The sequence below is a fragment of the Haemaphysalis longicornis genome, unplaced genomic scaffold (genome assembly GCF_048455015.1).
Source record: "Haemaphysalis longicornis isolate Haplotype H1 unplaced genomic scaffold, Haemaphysalis longicornis Haplotype H1 scaffold_4, whole genome shotgun sequence".
Classification (NCBI taxonomy): Eukaryota; Metazoa; Arthropoda; class Arachnida; order Ixodida; family Ixodidae; genus Haemaphysalis; species Haemaphysalis longicornis.
In genome coordinates, this window is record NW_027526361.1 from 21,430,556 (window position 1) to 21,451,210 (window position 20,655).

The window sequence follows — 20,655 nt, forward strand, 5'->3', positions numbered from 1 at the left end:
TACACGAAGATTTCACATACCTCGTATCCGTCACGGAAATGACGTCAGTACAACGAGGCAAGCGGCCTGTAAAGGGTGCACCCCTGCACACCGGGTATTCTTGCGGGGAAGCAACCTTTAGTACTACATAGTATGTTATACATAGGGTTGTTCGTTTTCGGGTTTGATATTTTAACACGAAAGTGTTTTATGCCGGGGAACACCAAGATTTCACTGACGTCATATCTGTCAAGGAAATGACGCCAGTACACCTTTGCCGAAGTGACCCGCCAGCAGGACTTCGCTCGCCAAGCACACCCACAAGGCAGCCGCCGTCCCGCAGATCATGCGCAGCCTCAGATTTCACTGCACATTTCAATTTTGTATTTTACCGATTCCCATGACAGAGGAATCAAGCACACTTTTTTTATCAAACGAGAAAAACAGCCTGATGCAACCATAACTTCTCCCGCGCCTTCCCCCAACCATTCCCGCAAAGCTAATTACACGGCTCACTTGTTCATAAAAGGCAATACATGTGGAGTTCGAAACAGTAGTGCGCATCCAACAGCATACGACCAGTGTCGAAACTTCACTCGCCATAATGGAACCTGCAAAGAACGCAGACGTCCGTTGCGTCAGGCAGTCCCAGCACAGTTGCGGCTGGCTTTACAACGATGCTTATTTTCCCAAGAGAAGAAAATCAATGTAAAGAACACGCAATCCTTCGTTAACGGGAAATACGGATTTAACTCAAAGCGGCGGCCGAAGAAGCTCAAGAGCCATAAAGCATCAGAAGCAAAGAAAAGCAAGGAGGCGGCCTCCTAGCTCGGCAGGTGGAGGAAGAGGCGACAGACTGCCGACAAAGTACTCCCAACTATACGTTAAAGGCTTACATTCAGACCCCCCGCGCCTGCCTTATTTATACGCTGGAGATCCCCAGTTAATGGTCTGCTGAAAAAAAAAGCGCGAATAAGGGGGATGAAGAGAAAGAAACACGAAATGCGAGGGCTCGTGTTACCTGTCTTTTTCACTTTGTCCCCGTTGTTCGCGATTTGTTCTTCCATCGAGTCACAAGTGAACTGGCCCAAATCTGTACTTTGCCCAGTTAATAGAGTATATTGCCCCTGTTCATGTGGAAGAGCTCTCAGACATTCGAGAGATATCAGCGGCGAATTGCGTTTTCCGCTCACTGAGTTCCTTCCACATGTACAAGGGAAAGTCCTCCTTTGTGAGACAAAAGGAAACAACGGTGCAAATAATTATTTTGTCGTTCCAGGGCGATTATTCAATGCATTTGCTTTCGGGTATACCAGGTGTTCAGAGCCGCCACAACGCGGATGTCTAAAAGAGCACATTATGAATCCGTTTTTACATGAATTTGGGAAATATCTGTAACGTATTAAACGTGCTACTACAATGGAATTGAAGTTTACAAAACGAGCCCTAAAAATAAAGCGTTGAGGCAAGACTAATAAAAGAAAGGAAATTGTGGCGTGGCCTTCATACTATTGAGTTAGCAAATGCTTTTGTATTGTAGGAAAGAAACAAGTTTGCACTAATAGTTAAAATAAATTCATTAGTTAATTTACAAATGCACCAAACTCAGCGGCATCGAATTTTTAATGATGGCAATTTCCAAATGTCATAGACCCAAAAGAAAAAAAGAACACCACCAGCGACACTTTTAAAGAAGTTTTTTTTTTTCCTATCCCGTCAATTTACGCTTTAAGGAATACTTTATGCTAAGCGCGGGTTACAGCTCTTCCCATGAAGTAATTCCGATTCCCAAAATTGTCGAAAACTCGCTCTTGGCTCCTATTCCGGCCTAAATTAAGCAATGAGGGCATCCCAGTAATTGATTTGCAGTAACTCATTATCTGGCCTAATCCCGTAAAAATAAAATATCTTACCGGAGTAACTTTTGTTCCAAACAAGATAACAAAATTCGAAGTTTGGGCCATCCCTGATACCTCCCCGTACCTGCACTGTGCAGCGTGCTGACATAATCCCGCAGCTTAACAAGCAAAGCTCAACACTGTCTGCAGTGACACAATTGCAGTTCCTCCCATTCTCCAGTATGTTTCTCACTCCGAGCTGGCGGAAGACGCCGCGAAGGACCTGTGGCTCCTGGCCGTCGTCGTACGAAGATGATGATGATGGTGATTAGAGGCCCTCCCTTTGTATCGGGACGTCGGTTGTCACCAACCGACTTGCGTGTGTTATTTTACTTGTTTGCCCTATCCTTAACTAACCGAAGGGTGCCCCTCCCCCTCTCCTTCTTTTCTTAATTCTAATTCGGTATACACTCTTCCTACGTCCCACTCTCTTCCCTACTTTTCTTCCACCACCACTCCAGCCGCCTCTTCGTCACCTCTATGGCCCTGAAGTTGAGGCTCCCCCTCACACCAAATCCCAAAACCTCCGTCAACGTGCTTCCCCATCGTCCCGCCGCGGTCGCAACTCTGTGCAGTCTATGACAATATGCTCTACGGTCTCCCGATCCCTGCCGCAGCATACAAAAGTTTCGTCGTGTTGCCTGTAGTTAGACGTGTATTCCCGGGTTCTCAGACACCCCGCCCGTGCTTCAAAGAGCAACGCACTGCCTCGCGTATTGCCATAGAAACCTTCCTTCCTGATGTCTAGTTTCTCTGTTCTGTAAAAGTCTCCAGGTTTTTATTCCCTTTTTTTTTTCCCCTTCCCTTCTCTGTACCCAATTCGCGCCTACCGGGAAGCTCCCTCTCGTATGGCTGCGTTCAGCAAAAATGACCAATGCAGTTTTCTCTCCCTCTCTCTCCCTCTTACTTCCGAGAGGAGCAAGCATGGAAATGTAAAACCTCAGCGACTTTAGGAGAAGGAGGTCGAGACATTTTGCGGTCCATCCGACCACTGGCAGAGCTGCGTGTGACGTCGTTTTAGGGAATTGCGCTTGTGTCGGCTATTCTCCTCCTGCCCGGCCACGTTGTTCGTTCTTTGCCCGCAGTAAACCTTTGATTTTCTTTTAGGTGCAGTCTTAGGCAAAACGGAACGAGATTGTGACTAATTACGGCCGTCGGTCTTCGCGGGCAACCGTTCATCTTCAAGTGGAGTAACTGCGGCAGAGTGTGTGCCGTGTGCACAAATGCGGACTAAATGTTCGTCCCCACCGATTTATAAAGAACAACGGAAAGCCGAACAGCAACATTTAGTTTCATTTCTGCGCCATTGCTGCGTCATTGCTGCGCCCTGTAATGGCGTCGGCGTCGCCATTCGGCGAATATCTCTGTGGACAGTTTCAGATTTCGAAAACACAAGTCATTCCAGTCAGTGGGTCTTTTATATAGTGCCATGGGAGAAAGCGCCTAGGCTAAATAAAGCGGCGGGTAATGGCAAGGAGCGGCGAAGTGCGGTGAACAAACGCTTCTCGGTGAGGTCATGTTAATACGCTGTGTCGCATGGGATTCGCGCGAAGTAATAATAGCCAATGAAAGATTCCAAGCGCGTCAGCAATAACAGAAATGTCAGTGACAATGGCAAACGTTGATCCCCAGGCGCGATGATTATGTATATGTTTAATAGACGAGAAAAACGCATTAGTTGCTGATGACAACGACTGCAAATAAAAAAAATGCTCGCTACAGCTAAGCGCCTTGAAGTTTGCTTTTACACTCTGTAAATAATTTCCTCGTGCACCAAAGCTATGATAATGCTGCAACTGCTGTAAGATCAGGCTGCATTTCCCAGTCCCGATTGTCTAGAAACGCTAACTTGAAGAGTTCAGGCTAAGCAACGCCGAACTTGGTTTCCCTATTCCGACACTCACGCAGACGAAAGCTTTCACACACGATACTGAGAGCACTTAACGTATGTAGCGATCACTAAGAATATACTTACTTTGCGCTAATTTGTTCGGAAACAAATGAGTTGTCCGATCACCCAGCCTCCCATCGCAACTAGGCGACAAGTTGCTTGTTTCTTTACGAAAAAAAAAAAAAAAAAAACCTAGGGTTGTGAGGCTCCACATAGAAATCGAGATGAGCAGCAGTCCCTAGCGTAAGCAAAGCGCGGTCATTATCACTTGCACGGATAGAAATCCGTACAGCAGCTGCAAGGAATCGCCGCGTTGTGCAAAGTACTGCGCGCGCTTTACAATTCAATTGGGCATGAAAGCCACTAGTGGGTCTAGTGGGTTTCTTGAGTAGTGTTGCGGGAGTCGGTGGTTCTGATCTCCCTGGTGCTGATTTACCCCCCTTTCTGTGACTCCCTTCCATCAGTTCGTCCTTGGGGAGTATCGGAACGGACCAACCGGCTGCCGGACTAACCATTCGTCCGCTCACATTTAGTCTACAAAGTGTCTGTTAATCCCCCAGAAGACGAACTTCTGGTCCTTTTTGCCTAAGTGTGTAGCTTGTATCTCACGATGTTTCACTGCTCGCGCTGTCCCTCGAGCTGTGCTGAACGAGTGGTTAGCACTGCGTATCGTCATGCATCCCAGAGGGCTTTCAAGAGAAGTTAACCAGCCTGCTGCTAATGCCCACCCACCGCGAGGGGCCAACAGTGCACGTAACAAAAAGCTCAGGCATTTCTTTAGGCAGGCCCTAGGTTTTGTAACAAATCAGTCGTTTCCCTTCGCGGGGACCGTTTGCACGGTACTTGTAAGCAGACGATACGCAATGTTGCAGAATGCTCAAATAAACAGTATCGGCCCTGTAAGAGTGCAAACGGCATGTAACTGGCTAAAAGGCGGTGCGCTCTACATATATGGTCGCACAAAACCACCTGTGTACAAGGTGTCTCTGCATTCTAAGGCAGTAACATAAGCCCAGAAGCTGACATTACAAGCCAGAGGGCGCCACTCAAAGATCTCACCGCCAGTTCTCCCACCCATCCATGTAGCCCATGTTGCCTGCGTGCGACACTAGGGCTGAACACAACGGCTTTCTCAATTGGAGCGCCTAACATCTTGCGTATGTGAGTATGCGGCATGACACGTGACCGGTGAGATAGAGTCCAACGAGGCGAAGCATTCAATCAAGTCAGAGCACCCAACATGCCCGAATATACAAGGAGACGCCAAATCCAGACAAGCTCCAGTGGAGTGCCCGACTTGTCTGAGCATTCCAGCACGAAGATTGCACCGTCAGGTCTTCCGTCTCGTAGACAGATCCTCCTGCATTGCTCCGAAGTTTGAAGTCACGCGGGAAAGGAACTTCACGTCTTTTCTCAATTTTATTTTGGAACAGTGGCTTGAAGCTACACGTTTGATGGAACAAACTTTGCGAGCCGAGCTAGAATCCGCTAGGAAAAGGCGCGCGTGTTCTTGACGGGTTAATCCATCAATCGACTTCTAGCGATGAGCAAGAGAATGCAGGGCAAGAAACAAAGAGCATGCCGACGTTTATGCTGCAGTTTAAAGTTGCCCGCTTCTCTCAAAGAAATCTACAGATTGATTAAATGATCTTGCTGTTTCACGAGGACAGTAAATAATCAGCGCCCGGAACGTTAAAACTGCAACGATCGGAGATGAAAACTTGCAAGCACGAAGCATCTGAACACTTCAAAAGTTCTAAAGCCTTTTGGGGGTCTCAACTTTTGCGGGGCCTTTCACTGACAACAACTTTACAGACGTGTTTTATAACAAAAAGTGCGCCGAAATGATTACACAGCGGTAATGAAGTTACAGTAATTTAAGCATTGCTTGCGGCACTGAGTAACGCAATTAATTGCTTTTCGGCCAGGTGATTTATTAACGTAATGAATTAAGTGAAAGTAATTCATTACTTTAGAAATTACTTTTCAGAAAACGTGCCATAGCCATGCCCTCAGATAGCAAAGGTTGGATCTGTAAAAAACTGGGCACTCCACCTCCAGTACATGATTGGAGTGTAGGTTTAGTCCGAAACATACATCCGCCCCCCTTACCTGTGCAAATATTTAGCGAGAGATGGAGGATCTTGCTGTACAGCCCCGCGCTGGAGGATCAGATATAGTTGGTCACCAGGGGCCAGGCGGCGAGAGCTGCATATGGATCCTCGTGAAGAGGGAACCACTTCCCCCCAGTAAAGACCCTCGAATAAGTTCATTCTCTTTGGATACTGCAGCTAATTTTCAGAGATGCCCTTCATTGAAGACAAACCCGGTTAATAGAACAATGTGGGAGGCCATGCCGGTGCTGGAAGTGTGTCTCTGCATGTGTGAAAGGAGAACTGATCGCTCCGGAATGTTTTCTGCACGTAGGCAGGGTCACACATCTGCGAATTTTACGCGCCGAAGATACGAGGCCCGCAGTAGTGGAGGGCTCCGGATTAATTTTGACCAACTGGGGATCTTTAACGTGCGCCGAAATCCCGACACAGGTGTTTTCGCGACTCGCACGGGGTCGCATCTCCTGGTTCAATTTGCGGCTTCCGCGGACGGCTCTAGGGGCAGCCCACGGATTAACGCTTCCTCGATTCCCTGCCACGGGTACGGTGGCAACCACGGAAAGCGAGAAAATATCAAGTCGAAAAATGCATTCATTCTTCCTTTAACCCCTACCCCCCCTGGGCTACGAGCCTCATCAATCGATGAATGAATGAATGAGTGAATGAATCAACGAATCAATCAATCAACGGTTTGAAGCTTGTCAATCAAGATCCCAGAGAGAAAGAAGAAGAGAGAAAGCTTCATGACGAGTGCGCGAAGCACTGGGGATCCTTCTTACCGTAAATCATCCGTGGCATTGCCCACTCGCGCATGTAAATGAGTGACAACGCATGTGTACAGTATATACAATTCCAATCCAATCCAATCCGATACAATCCATTTCAATCCCATCCTATCCTATCCAAATCCAATTCAATCCAATGCAATGCTCCTCGCGTATGCGCAACACTGTGTACACGGACGCCAAGGGACAAGCCACGGACAAAGCGAGGTCGTTGCTAATCAACACGCGCCGGCCAAGCGTGCCAAGCGCGTCGTCTGCCGCCGTTCTTCACTTCCCCGCTGCCCCTCTACCCAGCAGTGCAGCTACTTCGGAACTGGAGGCGGCCGGATCAGTGACCATGCTAGGTGTTGAGAAAACGTACAACTGCTGAGACCCATCCTGGCAACGTCTACAACACTAAGCACAGCAGCTGCTGCATGCGCCAACAGAGGGCGCAGTAGCCGCACACAGGATGCACGGAGTACGCAGAGGAGGAGCTTACATGGCCGGCTTCTGGCTTTCGTGGGCGTATTTCCTTGTATACCTGTGCAGTGTATCCCTCCAAATGTCTTTATCGTGTACTCACGCATTCTCGTTTCTAGTTCGGCGAACCGACGAGCTCGGTAGCTATCTTTAAACTCTCCGCTGCATTTCTCGTACCACATCTCGTAAGTTCCCGCGTCGAACTCAGCTCGCGCCGCGAACATTTGGAATCCATTTCTTACGGAGGTCGATGACGAGACTGCGAGGAGCAGGCGAATAACGACGAAGGCAGTCGCGAGGAACGTGGCAGGGGAGTTCAGATATTTGGGTCACAAGCGGGTAGGAGGCTGATCACTGTGCCGCAGGTGAATTAGTAAAAAGAGTAACGGCAGTAAAGGTTACAGCCTTCGAAACCACACAACAGGCGTCAGTGTGACTACGCGCAAGCTAATCGCACTGACGTGACCCTTCGTTATCGATGATATACACATGGCTATAAGCAGTAGTTCGATGAAAAAGATACAACTAAACATTAAGTGTGCTTTCAATGTGTAATGACTTGACGTCGCCTTCACGGTCCCTCTACGCAAGCAGTATCACGGATTATTGATACTGGTAACGTATACAGAGGCAGCAACACAGATGGTGATGTAGCCTGGCGGTGTAAACACCGTCACATCTGATAACATACAGCTTTATTTCGGTCTGAGGAGCTCTGATAGTAAGTACAGCCGACGGTGAAAGCGCGGAAACTCAAACAACCCGAGCAGCGCTGCTCCAGCCGTACGGCGACATGCGGCGAAAGTTTCCCCGCGAAAGGAACAGCGCGCAAGGCGCATTAAGCTCAGCCGCACAACTTCATTGCCTGCGAGCGCGCGTCACCGCCGAGTACATCCGCTCGAGACACAGGAGGAGGAGCAAAGCAAATAGGACTAAAGCTCCTCCGGAGAGCTGGGCCTAAGTCCTCGAAAATGGGAACACGCGCGCGAGAGACGTCGCGAAACAAAAACCGAAGCGAAAGCACAGGAGTGGGGAGCCTTTGCAGAAGGGCCACATCGGATGTAGTGACGGCGGCACTGAGCTGTGCGGGAGAAAAATGCAAGTGCCGCGGGGCGCAGCCGCGGATGCCGAATGTCGTAAATGTGACACGCGACAGAAACATCCGTGGAGGCGCCCGTTTTTCGCCGGTGTCGAATGGAATCAGACGGAGCGTGTTGCCGCCGCCGCAATGCGGTCTTTCAACAGCGGGAAATTCGGCTCCCGGTTCCACAGAGGTGCTTCGACATGCCAACGTGCGACCAAGCCGGCCTTTTTACAGCAACTACGCATGCATATTATATATATATATATATATATATATATATATATATGGTTTGGAAATGAGGGGCTCGTTAGGAAATACAGAAAGAAATGCCGGCAGTCTACAACGCCAAAGAAGGCATAGGGGAATGGTTGGAATATTTTTTACCGTTAGTGACATTACTTTTTTTATTAACTACACGAGAAAGAAAGAAAGAAAAACACGCGCCCAGAGTGGGGACCGAACCCAGGCGTGGGTTCGGTCCCCACTCTGGGCGCGTGTTTTTCTTTCTTTTTTTCTCGTGTAATTAATAAAAAAAAGTAATGTCACTAACGGTAAAAACGGTATGCCTTCTTTGGCGTTGTAGACTGCCGGCATTTCTTTCTGTATATATATATATATATATATATCCAGCATGCGCAATCATGGGAATGGCAATTAAACTTCCAGTTCGATATCTCGGAATGCGGATTCCCTAGAAGAATTCTGCCAAATGAAACTACGTAGAACCATGACTGCATCTAACTCTTCAATACAAGCATGCCTGCTTATTACAGCCACTAAAAGGTTAATTATTCAATTTTACTTAATTAAACCACCGATATCAATAGCCACCACCTCATTCTGTGCCCCCCCCCAGGCGCATAATCTCATTGTAGAGGTAGTCTTCAAGTACATCTAAGCGCCTAATTTAAAGAACACCTGTAGACATGAGATTGATCACCCTGTATATAAATGAGAGGCTGGACGCACATATGTAGCAAATAGTGTCCCTAACGTTTCCATCGGGGTCAGGTCTTCTTCAGAGTAAAAAAAAAAAAAACTCTCACAAAGATCGGACCCCGGTCAAAACGTTTGTAATACTATTTGCTTCGTACGTGCGTCCAGCCTTTCATTTATTTTCCAAACCAAATCCCGGAACCTATTCATGCTATCGTATGCGTACACTACGGAATTCATCGAACTAGCGAACATTACGACAGGGACAAAGCTAGCGTGTGGTTTGTCTTTTCTTTAGCTAACATTAAGACAGGGACAAAGCTAAAAAAAAAGACGAACCACACACTAGCGTGTGGTTCGTCTTTTGTATTGGCGGTGAGATCTTTAAGTGGCGCCCCCTGGCTCTGACGTCGGCTTAGGGATTCGCGCCGCTGTCGTCTGCTACACTCCGCTTGCGAGGGGCAACAGTGCCTGGGCTAGAAATCATCCGCTTCGTTGCTGTAGTGCGTAAAAAAGCGTATTTCTAGCGACTCAGTTATTTTGCCAGCTTCTGACGCATCTGAATAATTTGAAGCTGTATCCCCCACAAGTTTGCAACACACGAAGAGATAGAGAACCACTTTCTTCAGAGTATCGGTCAGAAGATCGTGTGTAACTCGTCGTTTCTTGCTTATTCGCGAGGATCAGCGGTCAGAGCTTCTCGATAAGTATTCAAAATGCGCAGGCTTCCCTGCAGTATTTTTGAGATGCTCCTATGAAGACTCAACAGTCTAATACTACGTACCAAGCAGCGGCCTCTACACGCTCATCGCACAGCAGGAAATAAAGCGGCTTTCTTCTGTTTCTTTCGTTGTCTTGTATCAAATTACTGTTTCTTGCTTTTTTTTTCTGCCCAACGTATTAATCTTTCTGCGCCATCACCAACTTCTTATTAGGAGGTTTCGGGATGTTTGGGAGCCTCACAAAGGTCGTGTGGATATTTCCTTCATTTTGTATGGCATACATTCCCTTCTTCACAAATTGGCTTTCATTACGGCTGCGTGCAAGAAGGCGCATATCCGCAGCGTGCTTTGTTTATTCACATGCAAATACAATAAGAAGGTTTGTGCTACGCCATCGCGATCGCGCCCTAAACAACGTGGTCCACAGTACTCGAAGGCGGCTTTTGTGCTCCGAATTTCTATCGCAGTTATATCGTTATCAAACGAACTGACTCTCAACTCGAACAATGATGACATGATTACGGTGTTGAAGGCATGATATACTCGCTAACTAACGTAATAAATAGTATACCTGCATATATTACAAGACTCGAAACCGAAGAAGAATTCCAAGTAGCTCTTTATTGCTTTTCAACCCTTCCAGGCGCGAAGATCAAATCCTATTCTACTCGGGATGGCGTTGTATGATTTGAAGAAGATTACTCATACTCTCTTCTCCTGGACTTAGGACTCGGCCCACTAACCAGATCGATTTAATTGTTAAACAAAGTTTTCCCCTCCTCCCCTTACTCCTCCTCCTCCTCTTGAGTGCAGCTTTCCTATAACGCATATCCGAATATCGGGAAGATATGGCTGTGCAAAATGTTCCGAAATATCCCTCCAGGTCTTAACAAACATATATGTGTTACTATAAATTGAACGAAGACGTGACTCGTTTTGCTCAATAAACCTCCATACTGGTTAGATGCCTGGTATAGAATCAGCACGCGCGTATATACACACTGGGTTATTTGGAACTCAACCTACAGTTTCTGCAGTCTATAGTGCATGTCGGCAAACTTTCATGCCTTGACAACGTAACGTGATCTGACAAAACGCGTTCGAGTCTGCAAGGTTGCAAAAACTGTTTTACCTTACATATGATTACCGGGAAGCGTGATGCCTTCTGCCAAAGCCGACAGCCCTGAAGGCGTAGAATTTGTTATGGTCTTCCATTTTCGCTGTTGTCGGTTATTAGCAGCTGACTGTTCCTTTTGTTCGAATGCTTACATGAGAAGCTGACGCCTAGCTCCGACTCTTCGCGCTCCGCACAGGACCGGCTTCGCAAGGAATGGGGTGGCGCCGGCAATGTTTCTCCCGTAGCGGTATGCAAAACTATACTTTAATTGACACCATGAGCTAGTGTATGCAATTTTAAGCCTATTATTATGATATAAAGTTACCCACACGCCAATTCTGGTGCGGACAAACATCAGACGTTGACCGAGCGCAAAGAAACAGCAGGGAGAGCGATCCTGAGTGAAGCAGACGACAAATGCGAGAATCCCTAAGCTGACGTCACGGAGGCGCGCTTCGCAATGCCGCCTGTGTTCGCGCTCACCGCCAATAGCCTTGTCCCTGTCTTAATGTTCGCTAGTACATTGAATTCCTTAGTCAGTAACCAACTCGCCCAACTTAGCGCTTCAGCGTACACTACGAATACAAAAAAAAAAAAAAACAGTCACGCTCCTGCATGAATTTTTGAAAGCATAAGGCGCGCAGGAAAAGCGCGACTGCGCAAATCGAGGATGGAATCCCATTACCAGTGTTCTCAGTTTGAAAAAAAAAAATGCACATGAATTTGTATTCAATATTAGTCCCGCCGTTCTCATTTTCAAGAAGACGAAAAAAGAAGATATTGGTCATAACGGAGAAGCCTACGTTACGCAAGAAGCACTCGAAACCGAGCCCAATAAATCACAGCGGGCACCGCATGGTAAAACCGACAGCCGCGCCTTTGTGCATAGCCCTATTAGTTCGGCAAATTACAAAACCAGAAGCCATCAATATTAGTTCTGACTTTTATCCGAAGTTCGGGGCGAAACATTTTGTTTCGTTACAAGACCGAAACACGAACCTAAATGTAGAACTACTCGCGCAGAGATGAGGCAATACATCATAACCCATCTTTCCGCGCGCGTGCCATATGAATACATCTGTCACTTCACGCTGTACGCGTGCACTTCCTGCATGGAGCGCATAGAGCCTGCAATCAGTACGGGCAATTCTTGAAACGAACTTACACCGCTCGCCCTTACCGTCGCACCCATTTTAAGCTTCGCGCTGCTGACAAGTTTCTTTTTATGCATTACACTGTCACAAAGGTGGCAGCTCGAACAAAATCCGCACGATCCTTGCTATGGACGTCCAAAAGGCCTATGACAACGTGAGCCACGCTGCAATATGCTGCTTCGTAGCGTCTTTTCTTCAGAGCCGCTCCTTCTCCATTCGCATAGGAAAAGAACGCGTGGGACACTTTGTTTCGGAGCGAGGCGTGCCTCAAGGCTCTGTGCTGACCCCAGTCCTATTTAACGTGGCCGTGCTGCTTTGACATGGAAGCTGGCTGAAATACCGGACACTTTCTGCCTCGTATACGCAGACGATGTGACTGTGTGGTCTGTGCACAATCAACTGCACCGGCAACAAGCAGGTCTACATACTGCCTTGGAAATTACTTAATGGTGGTGCTCAAACATTGGATTGAATCTGTCCCCTTCAAAGACTACATACATGTCAGTTACTAATCGTAGGGGCCGACGCCGGTTGTCGCAGACACCAATATGCCTGTCCTTGAATGGGGAACCCCTGGATACCGCAGCTCATATTCGTGTATTGGGGTAAGAAATAAGCGCAACAGGTTCGGCAGCTTCATGGGTCCGTTGCACTCGACAAAAAGCTGCCAGCATGCTTCACATGTTCCGCCGCATCGGCCAGAAGTCGGGGGGTGCCTGCTCTCGTGTCTTGCGTGCACTAGTGCGGGCAGTCTTTCAGCCTCGTATCGTCTACCAAGCCCAGTTCCAGCATCTCACTTTGCGCGACTGGGATAGTTTGGAAACCGCAAACAGGGAAGCAATGCGAGTGATCACCGGCCTTCCTCGCATGACCTGCATTCCGACCTTGCAAGCTAAGGCACAAATTAACACATTGGACGAACTTGTACACCAGCGTCGAACGGCACGTCTTCTAAAAACCGAATCGATTCCTGCCGCCGCCGCACTAGCGCACTACTATGACCCCGCATCACCTCTGATACTGCGTCCAGCTGAGTCACCGCCATGGCACCACCCACAGGCCACCGACAACCGGCCTCTTGGGCGTATAAAAAGTATCCGCCCAGGGCATCAGACCAACCCACCCCTCCCTATCAACACACCAGTTGGCCTCCAGGCCCATGTGGATGCAGGGGTGGACAATGGCATCATCCACACGAGCCTAGTTTGCCCTGCTATGCCGTCTGTAAGCAAGACATGCAGTTATGTTACAGAGGCACCACTTTCGTCGGTTTTGGCAGAGCTGGTCGCCATCCGTGACGGCTTGTGTGCCCTAGGCCCTCGTCTATGTGTTGACCCACGGTCTTGCCTGATCATCTATACCGATTCAACACAGGCTACTCACGACATACGGCGTGTATACAGCACACTGGGCATTACAGGCGATGTGCACTGGATACTGCAATCCTTCCCGTGCCCTGTCCGCATCATCTGGACCCGCCGTAGCACGCCCACCCATGTCGAGGCCGACTTGGCTGCTCATCCTCCGCAAGTTATGTTCCCGCTCCCGCTTCTGCAGCTGTCCCTGCAGGACGCTCTTCTAATCAAGAAAGAGTCTCTTCGGCGCTCCACGCGTGCCCTTCTTCCTCCGCGTGGGACTGACCTTCCTGGCGGCTTAACCCGCCGTGAGGAGGTCACGCTCCGGAGAATTCGCCTGGGTGTTGCACTGACGCCTGCTGTTCGTGCAACATGGACTTCTGGCCTTGCGGCTACCTATGCAACCTGCCCCTACTGCCCGGTTTTCGCAGCGGAGGCGACAGGGGACATGTCCAGGTCTTCAACCAGCCCGAACCCGGCACATGGTAGCCCCAGGACACCGACCAGGCCGCCCGCCCGATATTCATCGGTGGACGCATGGTCCTCTTTACAGGCAGCTCTTGGACTTTCTTGCTGAAACTGGACTATACGGCATTCTGTAGTTCATGAAGCCGCTTGCCTCCCGCCACTCTCGGTTTTTTTTTCAATTCCTCTGGTCCCCTGGGGCAAAATGGCACAATAAAAAAAACCCTGATGCTAACCGTTTTGCATGAACAGAGCATGAGACTGCGACATTCATTGCATGAAACAAGGGTTATTGACTGCCTCACGGTGCGACTATCGGTGCTACGGGGATTTCCCAAGTTTTTATAAGCATCCCGGACAAATTGATTCCATGCCTTTTATTGTTAGGCACTTTCAGACAGACCACACAGCCTGGACGTCCGCCCTCTGTAACGAGAGCTAATGACCAGTCGCAGAAATCGGACGACAGTGATTATACCCAATGCAGTATCCCCAAAAAATCAGCCGCTTAGAGGGACAGCAAAGTAAATTCCTAAAACTCCCACGATTTGTAGCTGCATTGTGTAGTTCGGCAAATTCCTCAGGTAATTTCTTTACTTTGACATTTGTGGGAGGTCATGCAGTTTAGCGGTGAATTACCCTGTTGTTAAGGATTAAGTTAGACGAGTACGCGTCTCACGGTCCAGGGGTATGACCGGCCAGTGACAGACCAGCCACGTAACGAGAACAAGCGGGCAAATTTAGCGGGCCTTCCAATACATAATCAGGTTCACTATGCGTACACGTACAAATCATACGAACGAGTTAACGTTGATGCTAGCACTATGGCAATTTTCGGCGGTTACTAGAACCGTAATGTTGATCAAACATTGAGACCCTTTTCACATGCTCGAGTATGCTGCGACGCTTTGATAGGGACACTGAAGCGGATTATTCTAGGCTTCATTTGTGGCCCCGTTACGCAGTTTTGTCCTTTTCAACGCATTATATTGATATAGAGCCGAGGTTTATAGTCCCTAGTTTATATTTAATGGACGGCAAAAGTGGAGACACCCCGCGCCTGTCGCAAGCCGCCGCACCAAGTATACCGCAGCGACGTCAGACTTGTTCGCAATGTGTTTTCATTCCTCCTTAGCCTTCCAGGTTTTGATTTAATCTATTACGTGGTTGTTACCGACTTTTTGTTTGTTCAAGCGCAGCGCAGGTTGTGAAGGGAAAACACGCTAGAAACCCACTAGGGTTTAGAACTGCGCACTTGCTAATGTGTCGTTATGGTACGGACGACGTGATTGATTGATTGCTGAGTTTAACGCGCCGAAGCCACACCTGAGCTATGAGGCGCGCCGTAGTAGATGGCTCCGGATTAATTTTGACCACCTGGGGATCTTTAAAGGGAGCCTGCAACACTTCTTTCAACTTTTTTTTTTTTGAAATCTTCAATTCTTGCAGAACGCTGTCACCCAACACACCCCGTACTAAGATTAGGGGATCGAAAAGTACCTCGGCCGAAAATTGCTTCTCTATGCCCATCAGATAACTTGGAAACTCACTCAAAAGGTTTTGCTCTCTGTCCCGGTCTTGACGTTCTTCGACAGCGCGAATTACGCCTTTACGGCCATGTAGGGGCAGTTCGGTTTTCCTTCAATTGCAGCAATGAACGCTTTTCGATAGCAACTTTAAAAATAAAGCCACAAAAACAAAGCAGAAACGGAAGGCGTATCTGGTGCGACGAGCAGATCACGCAGTGCCGCTCCGTGCTGGCGATAACTATAGCTTTCGCAGTGCTTCCAGACGCCAAAGAAAGAGTGACAGCGCTTATCGAAAGTGTTGCAGGGTCCCTTTAACGTGCGCCGAAATCTCAAGCACACGGGCGTTTTCGCTTATCGCCTCTATGTGAAAGGCATGCTACCGCGGCCGGGGTCAAACCCGCGTCCTTGCAGCAGTGATGTTCCGTATTTGGGATAAGAATTCCCATTTCTACGTTCAGAAATTCAATTTTTTTTAGCATTTCCCCCGGCAGATTTCTTATGAATTCCCTGCAAATTTCCCTCGATTCTCTTTTTGCAGCTGATAGATCTTTACGGGAATTCCGGTTCTGTTTTAGGCGTTAGCCAGCGCCCCTTCTGTCTGTTTTGCGTAGCCTTCCGCGGACACAGACACCGATCAGAGAATCAGAGTTTCAGCATGAACTAAATTTTCCTAGATCTGCCTCTCAGCAGCAGTTCACAATAAATTTCACGTTTTGAACCAAACAGCGTGTTTACTTTGCATGCTAAAGCTCCCAGTTGCCCGTATGAAACAGAACAAGACATTTTGGGTAATTGATGTAATTTTAGCTTAGCACCGGGACTTCTAGCGCCATCACTTGTTGACAGGAGGCGGACTAAGGCGAACCCGAAATACTTTTTTCTTTTTTTTTGCATATTGCGCAGGAATACATGCGAGCAGGCTTCAGCGCTTCAGCCGCGGCCGCTTCACGCTTTACTAAGTCTTCATAATGCAGTATTCTTTCCTCTATGTCGCGTCCTGTTTTCTGAACTGAGTTAAAAGCGGTCCTAGATGCCGGTGGCTTGCGGCAACACGATTTTGGATGTCTGAACATAAATCTGCCGAAGCGTTAAGGGAACAAGAGAAAACAACGTAATAAATGATGGGAGGTACGGTTTACTGACATTATTTTTGCTTGTTACTCCACGACTCCTCAAATTCTCTGCATGTATTAAAGATTCTCTTTTTCCCTTTTGACCGAAATTACAGCCGAAATTTCCCCGAAAAAGGGAAAATTCCCCGCACAGAAGATCACTGGCCTTTGGGCTCGTATGAAAGACGTGAGCAAATCCTTGGAGAGGATGGTACTAGAGAAAGAGCACTTCAAGAGCACTATCTCTTGCGCTATCCTCCCCACCGATGTGCTTTAGGAATGCTTTAGAAAAGTGCTTTAGGAGTTCTAAGGCAATTTTCTCATTAAAACGCGTGTAAATCGATCAGGAAAATGATAACAAGCACTGTTCATTCCAGACTATCGTGGTAATGTAACTGGCAACCGTTTACAACTGACTTCAAGGTCCCTTAGGAACTTTCGAATCACAAAAAAAGTGAACACAAACGTTACCGAATATTGTACTGCAGGCGCCTAAAAGATACAAAAAAAAGTTAGCTGTCCAATTTATTGTAAATGTCTATTTAAACGAATTATCCCTCGACCGGCTGCCGACCTCGTCAAGGCGGAGGAAGGAAAATGGGTGGAAGGAAGTGGCAGATGTCGAAATGGTAAAATACTGGCCAGGGCGGCTGCCCAAACTATGCAACAAGTGAACCCAAAATTTACCCCCTAGCAACGTCAGTGCCTGCAGCGTCTATGCCTCAAAAAAGCGTTACTGTTGCGGTGTTAATCTTGCCGCTATACGTCTAGGTTTCCCGCTCGTAAGGGTGGAAAGCACAGAGGCAGTGGACAACGGGTTTGTAATGCACACCGTTGCGAGTGACAGATTTGGGCTCGGAACGGGTATCCGTCTTCGTCGAGACTCAGCAGGAACAAATTTTATAGCTCGCCGGTAATGATATTTCAAAACTGATTGCATCGCGAACAATATCGGTTTATCGCGGAAAGCTTGCAAATTTCCTGCACGGGGCCATTCATTCGCTTGTACGGTTAACACTGCATAAATGCATCTGAAACGGCGGCGATTGCAAAAATAGCGTTAACCATACAAGCCAATGGATGTCCGCGTGCAGGAGAATTGCCAGGTTTCCGCGATAGGCCGATATTGCGAAGGAAAGTTCGACATCCACCTGAATGCAGACATACGGCTACAAAGAAAACCTATACAGCTTCCCCAGAAACTTCGAAGTTGAAGAAAAATTCGTCCTTGTCCAGGATACGAACCGGGGACCACCGCTTAACCGGAGAAGTCGCTCTACCAACTGAGCTAACCAAGAGGCTAGTCGTTTGTAGCGCGAGAACAAATTGATCAACAACTCGAACAACTTTTTTTTTCTTCAACTGAGGAAACTGTATAGCTTTCCTTAGTAGCCGTATGGCTGCATTCAGGTGGATGTCAAACTTTCCTTCGCAGAAACTTACTCCACCCTGGGGATTTCCCCTAAGTCTGGTCGATTAAGCCGATATTGCTTGCAATGCAATCAGTTTCGCAATATCATTAACGGCGAGCTATAGAACAAAGGCACCCACCGGGCGCAGGGATGTCGAGCCTAAAAACTTACAACTAGGTTGCTGCCCTTGCTCCGAGGTTAGTTGAACCCCTCTACGAGTATTCACAATGCCAGCCCAGCTACGCTGGTACAGAACGTACAGCCGAGTGGCCCTGACAGGATTCAGTGTTATACCGATAAATCCGCGGGAGTGCGCTAATGAAGCCAAAAGCTTATAGCAGAAGATACTGGCGATGTCAGCCAGGCACAATCGGGCCAATAAACGCGCGAGAAGGGCCCAAACATCAGGGAGTGCGTGGGCGGAGAAATCGCTGACAGAACACCGCATGGATTTGTCCTATGCGCACCATGTCACCTTTGATGTCGCGAGTAGGTGGACGAACTTTGCAGGAAAAGCTACTACGCTCTAGTCCATTCTCACGCAGTTCTCTCGATGTATTGTTAGCTAATAGCTCAGGTTAGTCACTGCTGACTCGTCTGCAACCGAACTTGTTCGGTTTGGCTAGAAATAATACGAACGAGATGATACGGAAGCACATCAATAGGTACTTAAAAAAAAAGGTTGTGGCATTAACTAACGGAACCCTAACAGGTTACTTGTCCCAGTATACACTAGATACTTAGTAACTGGGGGTAGTAAATTTAGCCCTCGTTGGGGTTACTAACAGAAGCAGGCAGTAAGCCCCCGTACCTTCACTAGTAAAGTTTTAGCGATAACCCCCTTCTGAGCTATATGCGTTTATTAACTGGCCATACATAACCTAGTGATAAGCACGACCTTAATCTATTGTATACTACTTCCTAAACCCAGTAAATATCCTAACCATTTGCTAGTGGCAGAGCCTGCGTAACGTACCGCGGGGTAGTAAGGTTCGTAAGGAGTTCACAAATACGGCGGTGTGTATGGCGCACACACTTTTAGAAGTGGGACGCGCTCAAAAGAACGGCCTATCCGCGTCGGTGCAGTTCAATGTGGCCACTGCTATAATTCTCGTGGAAAAAAACAACAACATACGTTGCAGTTCTTTAGTTATTACTACTGCATGTGGCGTCAGCTACTTCTAGACGGACATCTGTGGCTAACTTTTACAAGTGTAGTACCCTATGTATTTGTTTTTTTTGTTCATCTGCTGCCTATCCGTTTTTTTTTCACGCTGTTAACTACATTTTTTGTACTGCACTTTACAATTAGGAGATTTTGATACCTGTTTTTCTTTATTTACTTTTAATCACATCCTTGATTGCCGACTCTCTTCTTACGCTCTGTGTACCTGCTGCCCGAGCATATGAAACGTGGAAAGTAGTTTTTTTTACCCTGCAAATTGCCTTTTCTTCAAACAAAAAAAAATTTGGCTTCTAGTCCCGTTCATTTATTTTATATTGGCTTTAAATCTGCCATAGCCTTGCTGGAGCGGGTATTGTTCCCCACTTTATTTTTCTTTATTCTTGGGGGAGAGGAGGGGAACGCGGAATTTTTAAAAGGATTTAAAAGCGGTTTTTGCTGAGTGACGAACGAAGAGCCGCGCCCTATATATATTCGTAAGGCCGCGCAACCCTGACCGGCCGTACAACTTTGGCGCCATAAGTGTTGCCGGCATTGGGGTAGTGCCCACACACAAAGTTATCTACGCCCCCTTGCAGCGATGCGTTGGGGAGCTATACGAAAGCGTTACAATCGAACGAAGCAGTGGGGGGAAGGTGACATCGCAAATAACCCTTAAAGCCATGTTCAAGGCTCAACCTCGGCAAAGACGTCAAAAACGGGCCACATTTTGCAGTTGCCAAAGCTTTTTACCTCACTCACTTAGCCTCTCTCTCTCTCTCTCTCTCTCTCTCTCTCTCTCTCTCTCTCTCTCTCTCTCTCTCTCTCACACACACACACACACACACACACACACACGCACGCACACACGCACGCACGCACGCACGCACGTACGCCCGCAAGCGCAAGCTGGACTGTATGCGATCACGACGAACACAAAGCGCATGGGACTGACCTGGCGTTGCTTCGTCTTTGTAGCGTTCGTATAGAACTTTCAGTTCGTACACCTGCTCTTCAGTCCACGCAATCTTGCACGACTTCCTGAAAAAAAAAAATTAAATATTTAGGAGGACATCAAAGCAGCGAACAGTAAACTTATCCGGAGTTGTAATGAATTCACTAATGTGCAAAACAAACATGTCGTACATCGGCAGATTACATGGCCGAGAATGCGCGGTGCCTGTTTAACTGCGGATGGAATGCAAAACGCGAGAACACTGCAGGTATTCCCGCCCCACTCAATTTCCCGCACTGCCATTCATGACTTCACAAAAAAAGGAAGGGGACTGCGGAAGGTTTCCGACTTTTGCACACCCCATCTCGTGGGGCTGCTTTATTAGCTCACGTTGCACGGATGACTTCGTCGAAAGCTACAAAATTCGTGTGTGGATGAAGGCTAACGAGCAGCGGCCATGTACGCGTTGCTCTTTATACCATCAGATAGGTCAGGCATGGTAAGCAGGGTGTCGAACCGGAAC

General features: G+C 47.8%; 1 protein-coding gene across 1 annotated transcript in view; it reads right to left on the reverse strand.

Moving 5' to 3' along the window:
- Window positions 1-20,655, reverse strand: part of Timeout (circadian regulator timeout) — a 366,583-nt gene that overhangs the window by 70,353 nt on the left and 275,575 nt on the right. The window contains exon 19 of the mRNA XM_077706142.1: window positions 20,133-20,218. Within this exon, the coding sequence (XP_077562268.1) occupies window positions 20,133-20,218 (86 nt within the window). The remainder of the gene's footprint in view (window positions 1-20,132; window positions 20,219-20,655) is intronic.